This window comes from Salvia hispanica, chromosome 1 (assembly GCF_029641045.1).
Source record: "Salvia hispanica isolate PSC_SH4W2 chromosome 1, Shi_PSC_v1, whole genome shotgun sequence".
Taxonomy (NCBI): domain Eukaryota; kingdom Viridiplantae; phylum Streptophyta; class Magnoliopsida; order Lamiales; family Lamiaceae; genus Salvia; species Salvia hispanica.
The window spans coordinates 60,347,445-60,361,810 of record NC_142692.1 but is presented as its reverse complement, the minus strand read 5'-3'; the positions used below and the strand labels follow the sequence as shown (position 1 = coordinate 60,361,810).

The 14,366-nt window shown below is 35.9% G+C and overlaps 1 protein-coding gene, 2 long non-coding RNA genes and 1 pseudogene across 8 annotated transcripts; 2 read left to right on the top strand and 2 right to left on the bottom strand.

The window, feature by feature from the left end:
• Window positions 1-1,979: 1,979 nt before the first annotated feature.
• Window positions 1,980-4,832, bottom strand: LOC125217735 (WAT1-related protein At3g28050-like). 6 transcript variants are annotated; one of them, XR_007175792.2, is made up of 9 exons: window positions 4,522-4,831; window positions 4,392-4,457; window positions 4,063-4,176; window positions 3,744-3,984; window positions 3,497-3,655; window positions 3,186-3,337; window positions 2,884-3,066; window positions 2,304-2,387; window positions 1,980-2,187 (listed from the first exon to the last, which is right to left on the bottom strand). XR_007175792.2 is itself a non-coding variant. In XM_048119258.2 (8 exons), the coding sequence occupies exons 1-7, from the start codon at window positions 4,704-4,706 to the stop codon at window positions 2,910-2,912; spliced, it is 1,074 nt and encodes a 357-aa protein (XP_047975215.1). In that variant the 5' UTR covers window positions 4,707-4,830; the 3' UTR covers window positions 1,980-2,187; window positions 2,884-2,909. The 6 variants fall into 6 exon arrangements, 3 of the variants coding, with proteins under 3 accessions (XP_047975215.1, XP_047975216.1, XP_088923980.1); XR_007175793.2 differs by lacking the exon at window positions 2,304-2,387 and having other exon boundaries at window positions 2,884-3,043; XM_048119258.2 differs by lacking the exon at window positions 2,304-2,387 and having other exon boundaries at window positions 4,522-4,830.
• A 4,258-nt stretch (window positions 4,833-9,090) lies between these two features.
• On the top strand, window positions 9,091-9,729 carry LOC148934285 (RING-H2 finger protein ATL47-like; annotated as a pseudogene).
• Window positions 9,730-10,298: 569 nt separating this feature from the next.
• On the bottom strand, window positions 10,299-12,797 carry LOC125219954 (uncharacterized). The gene is made up of 3 exons (XR_007176263.2): window positions 12,488-12,797; window positions 12,324-12,400; window positions 10,299-10,531 (listed from the first exon to the last, which is right to left on the bottom strand). It is a non-coding gene; the product is annotated as an uncharacterized LOC125219954 (long non-coding RNA).
• On the top strand, window positions 11,859-12,933 carry LOC125219955 (uncharacterized). The gene is made up of 2 exons (XR_007176264.2): window positions 11,859-12,163; window positions 12,252-12,933. It is a non-coding gene; the product is annotated as an uncharacterized LOC125219955 (long non-coding RNA).
• The last annotated feature ends 1,433 nt before the right edge of the window (window positions 12,934-14,366 follow it).

Genomic DNA, 14,366 nt, shown 5'->3' with positions numbered 1-14,366 from the left:
TGGATTGGGGGCGATCTTTAGAGATGTAAAAGGGGTGGTTGTCTTTGCTTGTAAGACCGAACTTAGAGTGGATCTTGACCCTTACAGTGAGGTTGTAAAAGATGACATCTTGGCTATTGCTAGAAGGGTTGACGTCATCGATTTTCAATTCATCCCTAGAGCTTGTAATCGTGTTGCCCACTTATTGTCTAGAAGTCCAAACTTTGTAGGGGCAAACTTTATTCCAGAAAATATTTTTCTATTTTATCTGAAGAAACATCTTAAATTTATAAAATTACCTCATTTTCTTGAAAAAAAAAAAATTGTTGTAATTATAATGTACAAAAATTATTATTTTTATGGGGAGAAAGGAGTAACATAGATAGATTAATACTCCCTCCGTCTCCAAAGAGTAGGAACTTTGGGTTCGGCAAGGGTTTTAATAAATAGGGGGAAAAGTAAGAGAGATGGAGAGAAAGGGTAGTGAAATTAATGTTAGTGGAGAGTGAGACTACATTATTATAATGGTATAAGTGTTTGTGGTTTTGGTATAAGTTGTACTCCCTCCGTACCCCATTAGGAGTCACACTTTCGTTTCTGCACTTGTTTTATAAAAATGATAATAAATAGTTAAAGTGGAGAAATGGTAAAGTAAGAGAGATAATAATGTAGAGTTAAGAATAATGTAGAGTCACACTTCCGTTTCTGCACTACATTATTCTCTCTCTTACTTTATCATTTCTCCACTTTAACTATTTATTATCATTTTTATAAAACGAGTGCAAAAACGAAAGTGTGACTCCTAATGGGGGACGAAGGGAGTAAATAAAATGATGTGTAGGGGATAGTAATGTTTGAATTTTTCAAATTTAGAAAGTTCATACTCTCTAGGGATGGACGAAAAAAGAAATAGTTCATACTCCTTAGAGGACGAAGGGAGTACTACTTATCATTTATTTAATATATTAATAACATATTAAATTAAAACGTGTAAATAATTTGGTAAAGTTGGGTTAATATTAAACTTTCAAAAAGTAAAACATACTCTCCATGTCCCAAAGTAAATATCATACTTTACCTTTTAGTTTGTCCTATAAAACATATACTCCCCTAGCCTTCTTCGACTAAGATGACACATTTCTTAGCCGGTACAAGATTTTAGGAGTTGTTGGTTAATGTGTTTAATTGGATAGAGAAAATGTGAGTGTAAGTATTAAATGAAGAGAGAAAGAGAGTTGAATACATTTAATTGGAGTGAAAAAGGTGGTTACATATTAATTGGAGAAAGAAAGTTATAAAAAATAGACACGTATTATCTTATCTGTTACACAAAATAAAAAAGAAACTGTATCACTTAGCTGAGATGGAAGGAGTACCATTTCCTTTTTTGAAAAAAAGCTCCCTCTCACATCAAGTTATAAAAATATATCTTCTCTCACCAATTAACATACAAAAATACAAGAACGTTTCTTAAAATGAGAAATCTATTATAGGACATACTGATTAGTACTCCCTCCGTCCACCATTAGGAGTCCCATTTCTTGGCGGCACGGGTTTATAAAATGTTAAGAAATGTGGGTGGAAAAAAAGTTAGTGGAATAGGAGTCTCACTCGTATATATTAGTTTGAAATGAAAAGTGAGTGAAATGAGTTGGTGGAAAGTGGGAACCTATTACTATCTGTGGTAAAAGTGAACCAGAACTCCTTCGTGGGTGAACTAAAATGAAAAAATGAGACTCCTATTCGCAGACGGAGGAAGTACTATTTTGAAAATAGAAAGGTAAAATAAACGAGAGTTGGATCCATATTTTGTGATAAAAAAACATCCTTATTTTTCTATTTTTATTAGAGATTTTATTATAATAAGTAGTACTACTTGTTATGACATTTTAGTTATTTTCCATTAAACTCGAGCAACTAAATCAAACCATTACTAGACATCCAATGCAGTCATAACAGTCATAAACAGAGCATAATACCATAAAAACCAGTTGGAGAAATACCCCAGGCAATACTAATACACGTATATTTTCAGAAGATGAAAATTCAATTTGTACACATTTTACAGAGATAAAAACTTCCCACCACCAATAACAATTAATATGTGTAGAGCGTAGAGCCATTTTAACAATAATATATACAAGATTTGGATCCCAATCAAAACAAAGAGTTTGAAGACCAAGTTTCCATGTTTAGACAATATCTCACCTGCAGCCAAATATTCACCAAAAATACTCATACAGTGTAGAACAAGATGTGCGAACGTCAACGAATATTCAACGAAGAAAGAGAGATTTGACATTGTACAAGAGAAAATCATTTACTATATGATGAGGAGGCATGCATGTGAAAGGAAAGATGGTTATCGAACATGTACATCGACTTCTCCAGCTTTGGGTTGTTCAACTCTACAAGAAAGGGTAGAAAAATGGATGTGACTCCTGTGATACCTAAATGAACGGCTTTATATCCTCACAAAATTTTCTTGATGGTATGAGAAGAAAGTAGACTCTTAGCATTCTATAAGAACAAAAGTCCTGATAAATCACGCATCTTAGTAATCGTGTTGATCAAACTTCAGTAATTCTACATTTTGCCTAAAAATACACTACTGAAGTTACTATAATCGGTCTTAGATCATCATTCCATTTACCCAAATCCGACTGACTTTTCAGACGATAATAAGCTGTGCTGAAAGCTCCAATAGATTATCAAACATTTGTCAGTACCACTTAGTTTATTTATTGCACGAAGTCAATAAAAGGCAGGCAAAATAAATAAATGGAAGAAAATATAGAGAGATGATCATTGAGCAGCGTGTTGAGGCGGGAGTTGAAAAACCGATATCTTTAACCTTGAAAATGATTTTTTGTAGACTTCCCTCTCAAGAGAGTAAGAGATTACCTCCTTATATTAGTAAGTGAATGGCATCATGATCCGTCTATCGACGTCGTCCGCTCATTCTCAATGGGCAGAAGAGGGGCCTTTTCACTATTTGTTGTGTTGTTGTCAATCACCTTTAAATCTTTTGCCTTCCCCCACATCACCGAGTAGAACCCGATAACTATGATAATTGACCCCAACAAACTGTATAAAAACCAAATCTATAAACACACACACACGAATAACAATAGCCATAAAAGAGCCCAAGCTTTTCTGCAAATTCAAAATTTCAGAGCTATCTAAACAAAGTGCACAAATCTCACCTTCCCAGATACAGTATGTCGCCCAAGAAGATAACACCGAGCACAGCAGATATCACAATTCCCAACGGATGAAACATTGCAACGAAAAGAGGACCCTTTTTGTGCAGACACCATGCAGCTACACTGACTTGGAATGCAGAACCAAATACTCCCTACGAAGAAGAAGAGTTGTACAAATTATACAGCCAGATACGAAAAAGGTGATTTTCCTGACTTCATATTCATTGTAACAAACTGATCTCCATCTAATGCATTGCCTAACATAGAGAATTAGAGATAGAAGTTATAAACCAGCTCAGCTATTCACCTACCGAATACAGAACAGCAATCAGTCGGATATTAGGCTGCAACGACCAAGCACTAAGGTCCCGATCAGTAATAAGAGACACGGATGTCGACAGAATGGCAGCAAAGAAGCAGTAAAAGAATACTATAATCAGCTCTGCAGGGTATTTCTTAAGAATTGAGGCCTGCATAAGCAATAAAAGAATATGAAAAGATTCCAGTCGTAGCTCGTCTTGTTCTCTTCATGCTTCATTGCCATCTGTGTAGTAATACCTGTACAATTATGTAGGCTGAAGATACGACACAGTCTGCAGCAAGGAATAACCCTCCAATAATCCAGCTTGACTGTGCTGCTACTACACCAATATACTCGTAATGCAACTTAGGAGACGATAGATAAGTTAGGATCTCAGGGCCTTTGTACAGAGTGACAACAAAGGCGCCAGAAATGGAGACGACCGTTCCCAACGTTTTTGCTAGAAAACTCGAATTCCTACAGTTTAGCACTTCCATCCTAAATACCATACAATTAAAGGTTAAGCAATTGCCAATTCACTGGTCGAAGCACGATGTTTGGCATGAAATCAAGAACCTGAATACGACAGCAAGCACGAAGGTGAATCCAGGTATGAGATTCAGTAGTGCTGAGGCGAACTCAGCAGAAGTGTAACTGATTCCAGTGTATCCAGTCAGCTGAGCCAAACATCTGCAATGTAATTACAAAAATCACATTGATCAAGATATTCCCCCAAATTCATCAAGGCACAAACTCAATGGTGCAAGAACTTAATCAGAACTCAAATCAGAGAGGCAAAAGCAAAAGCCACATCACAACATCATAAAAATACGAACTTTGTTTCATAAATTGGTTACATTCTCAATTAATTGAAATAAACGCGAGGAAGGGATGAAGAAACTTGCCCAAGAACACCTAAGGAAAAAAATCCACAAAGAATCAAGAATGTCAGCGGCGGCCGATTTGATGACCTGCAAAAAGAAAACAATTAGTTAAATAGAGAAGAAGTGAGAGGAAAAGAGGGAAGTATTCCACCTGTGAACGAGGAGAGATAGAGGAAGAAGGATTAGGGCGGCGAGGGCATTGGAGTAAGCGACGAAGGTGTAATTAGTCATTCCAGAAGCAAGAGCGCTTTTGCTGATGATAATGAGGCCGACTTGCGCCGTTGAGGCAAGCACCATCCCCAAATACGGCGTCGCAGCGTGCTCCGCCAGCCCCATCTCGCCGCCGGTCAATTTTAGATAGTTATGTTAACTTGTAAGTTGTTCAAACAGATTCGGAATTTAGTGACGGCCATTCAACAATTTTTAAACATTATGTTAAAAATGTCTAGATTCATTGGATGAACATAAGCTGTTTAGTTGAATAAGAAATTGATTTTAAGATGAGAAAGAGATTGGTGGGGACGCGGTCCCACATTTGCGGTGGAGATCAGATAATGGCTCAACTGCATGGTGATGGGAGGGTTTTTTTTCTAATCATCACTGCCAATAATTATATTTTATTCAAATTTCATCTACATTTGATCTACTAGTACTAATTTTATACTCCTACTATGATTATTGTTGTTTGATTCACTGATAACCAATCTACTAATTTAATAGTTTTGATCCTGTTATAAATACGATTGAATTCTTGAAAAATTTTTAAAGGACGCCACACTGTTTGATTAAGTCATGGATATAATGATTGACGTAGTACTATGAAAATGTAGAATGACTCCAAACTCAATTGAGATTTTCAAGCAAATTGAAACTTATTTTTTTCGAATTTTTATTTATGGATATCCGTGGAATGTCGTGACCTATCGAAGCCCAATAGTTTGGTTCAAAATATTGGTTTATCTTTCTGCACCATACATACGTCCGCTTAGCTTAGTAAGTCATCTCTTCTATCCACAACACTTAACTTTGCTAATGTGTCTTGGTTTTACTTTGGATATTATTTGTGGGATTTATGGTTATGTGCTGAAATAGCCTATTATTTTTATTCTGGTTATGTAGTAATGAGGCATATGGTTTGCATTTTGCTCCACCAAATGCTAGTTGGATTTGATGGAATGTTATTACCTGATCAATAGTTTAATATACGTTCCAATAACTTTCTCTATTTGTGTTGAACAAATTATTATATTGAATAAAAGAATAGGCCATGTCCAAGGTAAAACATAATACCAAAGACTCAACCTCAACACTATATGTCAAGACTAAAATTTGATTTATTCGAATTTGAATAATGTGAGTAAGAAAATTATATAGTTAAATAAAAGAAATAAAATTGAAAGTAATAGGGGATATAAATATAACTATTTGTATATTTATAGAAAATTGTTGGTAAATAAATATAAATTTGTTTTATTAATTTATTATTAATATTTTTTTAACATCATCATATTTTTATTTAAATAAACCATTCATCAAAAATTTAGGTACGTTTTTGTATAAAAAAAATTTAACATAAATATGTGAAGAATAATTATAGAGAAGATTATAAGGATCATGATTAATTTCCTTAAATAATGAAAGTGCAAATTACTAATGGAGTAAATATTATGTGTATATATCTTTTCTCTATCAAATATTTACCAGACTTTTTTAGATTAGGTAATTATGTTTGTGTTTTATAAGTATTTCATCCTTAATTAGGTTGTTTATTGTTTCCATGTTGTGAAAGGTTTCCATTCATACGGACTTAGAACCTTTTCTATTTAATTCGATTAAAGGTTGTTTTTTTTCCATGTTGTGAAAGGAAAGAGTAGATCTAATGTACCTAGTCAATTAATACAACAAATTTATTTATTTCGATAAAAAAAAATTAATTTGCTCTCTCTTTAGAGTTTTCACCTTTTCGCCGTCGTATTTTTCCCCCATTTTTGTTTCTTCGAGTACACTAAATCTATGGTGCAAACGGTATGTTTTACTCAATTAAATTGATGTTTATGTTTTTCAATGAAGATTTTTATGCGTCTCTTTTTCTCTTATTCTTTTTTAAATATTATAGAGTAACTATAATAACTGAATTATTGCAGATGATTTTTTTTTCATCTTCTGCTTTTGTTTTTAATTGGATGTAGAGTAATTATAATATGTGAAATATTGCAGATGTTGCATGAAGATAGTATCAGCGAATCAATCTCTCGACTGCAACTGAATGACGCTACTTGGACCTGCGCACGTGAAGATAGAATCAGCCAATTACCTAGTGATATTCTGATATCTATAATCTCTCGACTGACTCTCAAAGAAGCTACTTCGACTTGTATACTTTCAACTTGTTGGCGACATCTCCATACCCATGTGACTCATCTCAATTTCCCAAAGTTCAGAGATATGATTGACACAAAATCAAATTATTTAAGTATGATCGATCATGTCTTGGATTCACATAGAGGCACTCAAATAAAAGAGTTGGTGGTGGATGTGTATTCTCTACAATTTGACAATTGTGACAATTTTGAGAGGTGGTTCGAGTTTGCCATAACTAAGAAAGCTGAAAAAATATGTTTACGTGTTCGGTATCGCAAAAAGGGTCCAATTCTAAGACTTCCAGTTACATATGGTATGAAATGCCTTAAAGATTTGTATCTAGGCAATGGAATAAAAATGACCGATCAAGATTTTGAGCTTTTGGTTTCCAATTGGCTTGCTCTTGAATGCTTGAGAAGTATCTATCAGCTTGAAAAATGTCTCAATAGTTGGGCACTCAAAATTGAAGCATGTAAAACTATCACATGCTTGGGAAGTTGAATCCATTGTGATTCGCGACGCAAAAAGCCTCGTTTCTTTGACGCTCTATAATTTGTCAACTGGATGTGCCATCAAACTTAGTAACATTCCGAAGCTTGCCAAACTCAATTTTCATGAAACTCGTGAACTACTCACACTTGCTCAGCTCCTTGTCAAAATTCCATCTTGCGTACGCGACCAACTACAACTACTACGCCTCTCAACTACATTTCAGTTTTATTTTTATAAGTCTCGGGTAATAACTTTTCCTCAATTTCTTTTTTCTTTTTATATACTCCATATATATAGCAAATATTAATTAATGTGAATTTAATTTGCAGATAGATCTTGATTATGATGAGTTGTTGTGGGTTGATCTTGTAAATATAAAATATCTAGAGTTGGTGATTGAGACGATCGATTATCTTTCATATGACGAGCCTTTTCAACACTATGTGCGCCGTTTGATTGAAGCATGTGGTTCATTGGAAAAACTTGTGATAAAGGTATGCATTAACTTAAACTAACTGGACATCAATTGTAATTTGGGGCAGTCATTACATTGTTTGATGCATTTTTTTTCAATTTGTGCTGCAGTTTATGCATCGGACAAAGGAAGTGAAGTATGCAATGTGTTGGAAGTGTGGGGAAGTGATGAACATAGATCAACCTGCAATGTGTGAGGAGTGTAGGGAAGTGGGTATTATTGATCAACATGCAATGTGTGAGGGGTGTAGGGAAGTGATGGGCTTGGATCAACTTGCTGCTGCTACAGAGTGTAGTGGGTGTCAACGTCTAAAATTTATACCAGGATATTTGGAACGACAAACGGGGGCAAAGTTGCCAGTAAAGTATTTGGAAATCACGGGATATTTTGGCTCTTCTTGGCAACGTAGATTGGCTTTGGACGTCATCAATAATGCTAAAGCTCTCCAGAAACTGATTGTCGTGTCCTGTGACCAAGTGGCATTAGCTCGTGCACGTCATGATTTTCGACACACTCCCTTCGTCCATTATGACACGGGTTCTAGTTTTAGTGGATGGACCGAGTTGCACAAGTATGGGATAGAGAATAATTGGTATTCCGACTGAATGTTGTGAGGAGTGTAAAATGGAAGGGCTGGATTAGTAGAGTTATAGATATAAATATTATGCACTTTAATAGTTTTTCATAACTTCCTTTACATGCTCTGTTTGATGCATTTCTATTAATTATGACCTCGCTTAGTTTGAATATTGATATGATAAATAGACTTAATTTCGTGGCTCAAATATAATGACATTATTTCTTACAATTACATGAATTATATTATTATTATTATTTTATTAAATAAATATGAATATTTGTGTCTTGTGTAATTATTTTGAGAGAATTTATTTATATGAAGAAATTTTAAAGGATACAAATTAATAGTAACAAAATTAAAATATTCGAGATTCAGACAACTCAAGACAAAGCATGTTTAGAAAAAAGTTCAAAAGAAGAAATGTTCATCTTGTCATGAATAACCACTGCAAATACTGAGATGATAGTAAATAAAAGTGCAAAATTGAATCATTTTATCTTGGTTCTGCCTAAATGCTAGTATGTCCTTTTTCTTGATTCTTTTATACAACTAGCATTTTGTAAGAAAACACGTTTGATTTAATTATATGATTCTGCTTTCAAAATTCACTGAAAAATTGATCTCAAAGATGGTTTGTTATGTGTATTTTCTTCCTAATTATATACAAGTCTCTTACTCCTTTATTATTGTTTTTGGCGAGATCATTGCTATCCAGGCCGGGGCCTGTATGTAACTAAAATCTATTTAATCGTATGCAACGCTAATCAGAATTCGGATCACAAAATTGAATCTCTAATTACTTCTAAAATGGACGATTCCGCCCCCTCTCATCCCTCTCATCCCACTCCCGCCTGCTCTCTCCGCTGATCTTCTCCCACTCCATCACCGCCACCGCAACGCCCGATTCTTCTCCCACTCCATCAGCGCCGCCGCCACCGCCCACTGCAGACTGCAGCCATGCCTTCCACATTGACTGCATTGACACATGGCTTCAGTCCAATTCCACCTGCCCCCTCTGCAGGGGGGAGATCTTGAACCCCCGGGTTCACCTTCGAGAACCCGGTGTTCGTAGCTCTGTTTTGAGTGGGAGGAGGGTTTTTTCAGTGAGGCTTGGGAAATTGAGGTTTAGTAACTATATATGGAGTTGTGGTGCAAGAGAATCAAATTCAGGAATTGGGGGAAACCAACTGCACCAATCTCGATACTCAATCGGATCTTTTCATTATGTGGTGGCTGATTCAGAGCTGCAGATTGCATTCTGCCATAGAGTGTGAGATTCTTGATGATGGTGGAGAGGACGAGAACAAGATTAACAGTAGGGTTAAAGGTGAGAGCTTTTCTGTTTCCAAGATTTGGCTGTGGTTCAAGAAGGGTAAATTCCACAATTCACTTTATTCTAATTATGTTAATGGTATTTTATAATCAAAGGAGAAATTGTTATTTGATTAATATAGTTGCCTTCTTTTGTGATTAGTAGTTAAACTCAGAGCATTCTTATTTAACTTTATTGATAAGTCGTATTCTAGGCCATGGTTCCTGGTCAGTATGATGAGCTTAACATGCATATTTTGCAAGAAAAGTGCGTAAGTGATACGCTCGGATTTTGCACGGTTTTAAGGTCATTATTTGACCCGTTTTTAAGATCAAAGTTGCATTACATGTCCATTATTTGCACATTTTATCTATTTTGGTATTTTGACATGTTTTGTGAGAAATGTGCATATTTGAGCCTAAAAAGGGAGTCAAAACGCGAAAGTAGGAAATCTGGACCTTCAGGTGGCGTCCGGCGACCGCCGCAACACTTCGGCGACCGCCGGAGCTCATAGGCTGACAAAGACAGGCCCGGCGACCGCTGGGAAGTGCGTGGCGACCGCCATAAAGAGTCAGAATGTCACGACCGCCCTTTCTAGGGTTAATAAATGTGGGTGGTCGCGACTAATGGGACTTTAAGAAAGGGAAATGGTCTAGGGTTTCAATAAAGAATTTGATTGAAGCGTTTAATATCCAAATAACTGAGGAATAATCAAAGTAAATGCTTAGGTTTTGAATCTAAAGTCAACAATTATCATAATTTAATCCAAGAGTGAAAATGGTTCAAAGATATAATTTCGAAGAAAAGTATTATCTCAGCGGAAGCATCCAAGAGTAAGAGTGGCGCCATGTATGAAGACACGACGTCCCTCGGAGTTCAAAATAAATCCAACAATGATTAAGGTTCGACTCAACACCACCCCAAGCTCGTCGCCGCTCAACCTGCACATAAGGAAAACATATGCAGGGCTGAGTACTTGATGCACTCAGTGGACTCATGCCGAAAACAAGTTGTCAAAAATATTTATATTTATCATGCCAACTTCAGGTAACCACCGGGGTTTTAGCTTTAGAAATACCCGATGCACCAAAATATTCCATTGTTCAAAATTGCGGTTGCGCAACCAATTTTCCCATAGACGTTTACCATATCTGCTCATACATGACTTGGAATGTGGCCACAAACCAAGTCACTAGACCGGCCAACCCGTACGCTGACACACAGTCTACCGTAGGTGTACACTAATCCAAGTAGGGTTTGTGGCCCTATAAGGACCCGAATTCGATTTAAATAATAAATGGCAAAGCCATTTCAGATAGGCACGTTGAAACAAAAATTCTGGCATGATAAACAATTTGCATTTCGTTCCCATCGACAAAAATAGTTAGGACATTGTCCTTATTTAAAAAGAGAGCCCACCTCGACTGCTTAACCCAAAATTTTATTCTTTCCCTTGCGATCACGATTCACTTGCGAGTAATCACCTTGAGATTTAAAATCACCCATAAATCAACACAAGGAATCAAGTAATAAATAATATGCATCCATCCTATGTCTCCAATTATTTTCTCGATTAAGGGTACAAGTTCTCATAGGTATTTCGATAAATTCCGGCCCGCTCACGCTCCAACAAATTATATAAAAACCAGCCCAAAGAATTAAATAATTCGGCCTACTGACCGGCCCCAAAAGTTAATTTAAAAGTTTCCATTTTCTTTACAAACGAAAGAGAGAAAGGATTTTAATAGCAAAGCATATACTCCTAGTGCAAGACACGTACACACTACTACCATTCCACTTTTAAATCAAACAATCCCAACTAAAATAGTAGGATAAATAGTTAAACAAGAAACCGAGAAAATACTCTCCTTCCAAAAGCACACGTACACTCCCCATTCCATTTTAGTGTCAAACACAAAAATAAAAGAAGGGGCAGAGTAAGAAAAGTTAATACTCCCTTCCCTAAATCGTACACGTACACACCCATCTACATTTTTTTTCAAAATCAAATATTTAAGATTTAAAACAAATACTCCCTCCGTTCCACTTAAAATGCAACATTTGAGAATTGGCACGGAATTTTATGTAGTGTTGTTTTGTGAGTTAAAGAAGAAAGAGGAAAGTAAGAGAGATGAAAAAGTAGAGATATAGTTGTTTCCATTTTAGGAAACGTTTCATTTTTAATGGGACAGCCAAAAAAGGAAAACGTTTCATTTTTAATGGGACAGAGGGAGTAGAATTTAAAAAATTTCCCTTATTCCTAAACACATAACTAGTATACTCCTTTTCCTAAATACACAAACAAATACACACTTTCTTTTAAAAGTAAACCAACAGAAAAATAATCTCCTTCGCTAAAACCATCGGATTCTCCGTCTCTCTCTCTACTGTGTTTTATTTAAAAGAACATCCTCAAAACTGCAAAAACAAGAATCTCCAAATCCATCTTCCTCCATACCATTTTTTCCCACAAAAGGGCAAGAACACAAACCCAAAACAGAGGCTAGAGGTCACGCAAATTTGCTGCTGCTGCCAACATCTCTCCTACGAAGCAGCCCAGTTTCCACCCCGCAGTTAAGTTCTAAATTTGATTTCGTGAAATAAAGTTTTATTCTTTAGTTTAGTGTGCTTCGGTTTAATCGATTTGGAGATGTATTGCAGATTTCAGTACGATGGTGTAGGATGTATGAATGCACAAATATGAAAATAGGTTTGGGTGGGAGAGGTGGTTACCTCCGGTAACAGATCATAGAAAACAAAGGATCAGGCAATAAGGATTGTGTTTTTCCGTTCCTTTCTGGATTTGATTCCTGGTTCCATCAAACAAAACAAATATGGTGTGTCAAAGGGGATTTATCTTGTGGGAGAGAAGAATGAGATTTATCTTGTGAGATTACCTTTGGAGATGTGAAATCAAACTCTTGCTTCAATGCTTTGCTCTCCAGTTGAGAATTTATAGAAAACGTGATGGCTGCGAGAGAAATATAGGTAGACTGTGAATGAATTGGGTACTGAGAATGGGTTTATATACCGTGTTTTGCAGAAGAAATTTTGATAATTGATTCTCAGGAATTAAAGGTGATTGGGGTTTATTTTTGGCGTAGATCAAGGGGAGAAGAGAAAACAACCGCCAGAGAGAGAAGGAAAGGAAAATCTTTGCAGAATATATTTACTTTTAACAAAGAAAAAAAATTGCAACCAAGGAAAGTTTTGGTCACCAAGACAAGGAATAGGGTTTTAATTAAAATTGATTTGGGATTCAAGCATCAGTATTTTTTCCTTATTTATTTAAATCATGTAGCCCGCAATTTATTCTTTTATAAGATCGGACTTATTTACTTAATTTATCGGATCCAACACGGAATTGAGTCCAAATAAATAATCTTTAAGGAAAGGATTTAATTAAATTCACATTACGATTTTACCATCACAATTTCGAGCTTATAAAACAAATAGATTCATCAAGCACCCGTTAGTAAAAAAAAAGCCGCGTCACGTAATAAATGAAATTGACACAATCAACGCATAGTCAAAACACCAAATCAAAATAGGTCTCGACCATTTCAAAACCAAAATTCACTCGCTAATAAATCCACAAACTTCATGACATCAAAAGCATTAAATGAAAATAAAATTAGGGTTCGAAAATTAGGGTTCAAAAAGTGGGGCGTTACACAGAAGCTTCTAGACTGCGCGCGGCGACCGCCGGCCAAGGTGCGGCGGCCCGCCACAAAAACACGGCGTGCGATAGCTGTCTTCAAACTCAATTTTCTGGCGATGCTGAAGTCTAATAAGGACGTTCTACACACCATTCTCTTCGTCTTGAAAATAGCTTCAAGATGGTACAAGAATCACCTCAATCGGAGTTCTGTGAAGAGAGTTATGACCGTTCTACCAAAGTCACGCAAAGCTGTCAGCTGCAGTGTAGGCGGAAATTTGAAGAAGGAAAGAAAATATTACCTTGTGAAGCCAAATCTTTTCCTTCTACTATGGGGAACGAAAATTACATCTTTCCTAATGCTTGGAGGAAACTTATTACCAAATTTAAATCCTTCTCAAGCCTATATGTACCCCATAACCTCATTCATAGAATTCAACCCTTCTATAGCCCCAAAAGGGGAGTCTCCAAGACTCCTCCTCCAACCCTAATCTTAGAGAGCTTTTACTTGCAAAATAATTCATAGAGATCAAAAGCTCGAGTACTTCACTTGTGCAAGGAGTTGGAGAAGGATTTCAAGAACATCAAGAACGACAAGGTTTCAACCTACGGGTTATATTTGCTTTAGTTTTATGTTCGAATTGTCTTCCCTTCAATCTATGTGTTTAGCTTATTTCATTATGTGTAACTAAACTCGTAGGATTCTAGGGATGTGTTAGTAACAACTTTGGCTATACAATTCCAATTTTCTATTTAATATCCGTTTTGTTTTTACTTTGTTTCTTCCCTAAGTAGTTATGATGCTGCATGATTGAGTGACACAATCTTGTATGATTTAATATAGCTTGCTTCATAACTATGAGAGAGTTCTAGCGAGTTAAAGCTTTATGGAGTTATGTGTTAGGATTGACAACCTTAATTTTGTAATCAATGTTTGCATCGCATGAGCATAAGCTAGGTGACTCGTCCTATAAAAATAATAACTATGCTAGGGTATTGTAGTTTGGAATTTGTATAACCATAACTGTGAACGCACATCCCTGGAATTCCCTTATCTCTATATTTTATCTCGTGATTTATTTGCATCTAGTTGCTATTTGCTTTCGAATATTTTTTGT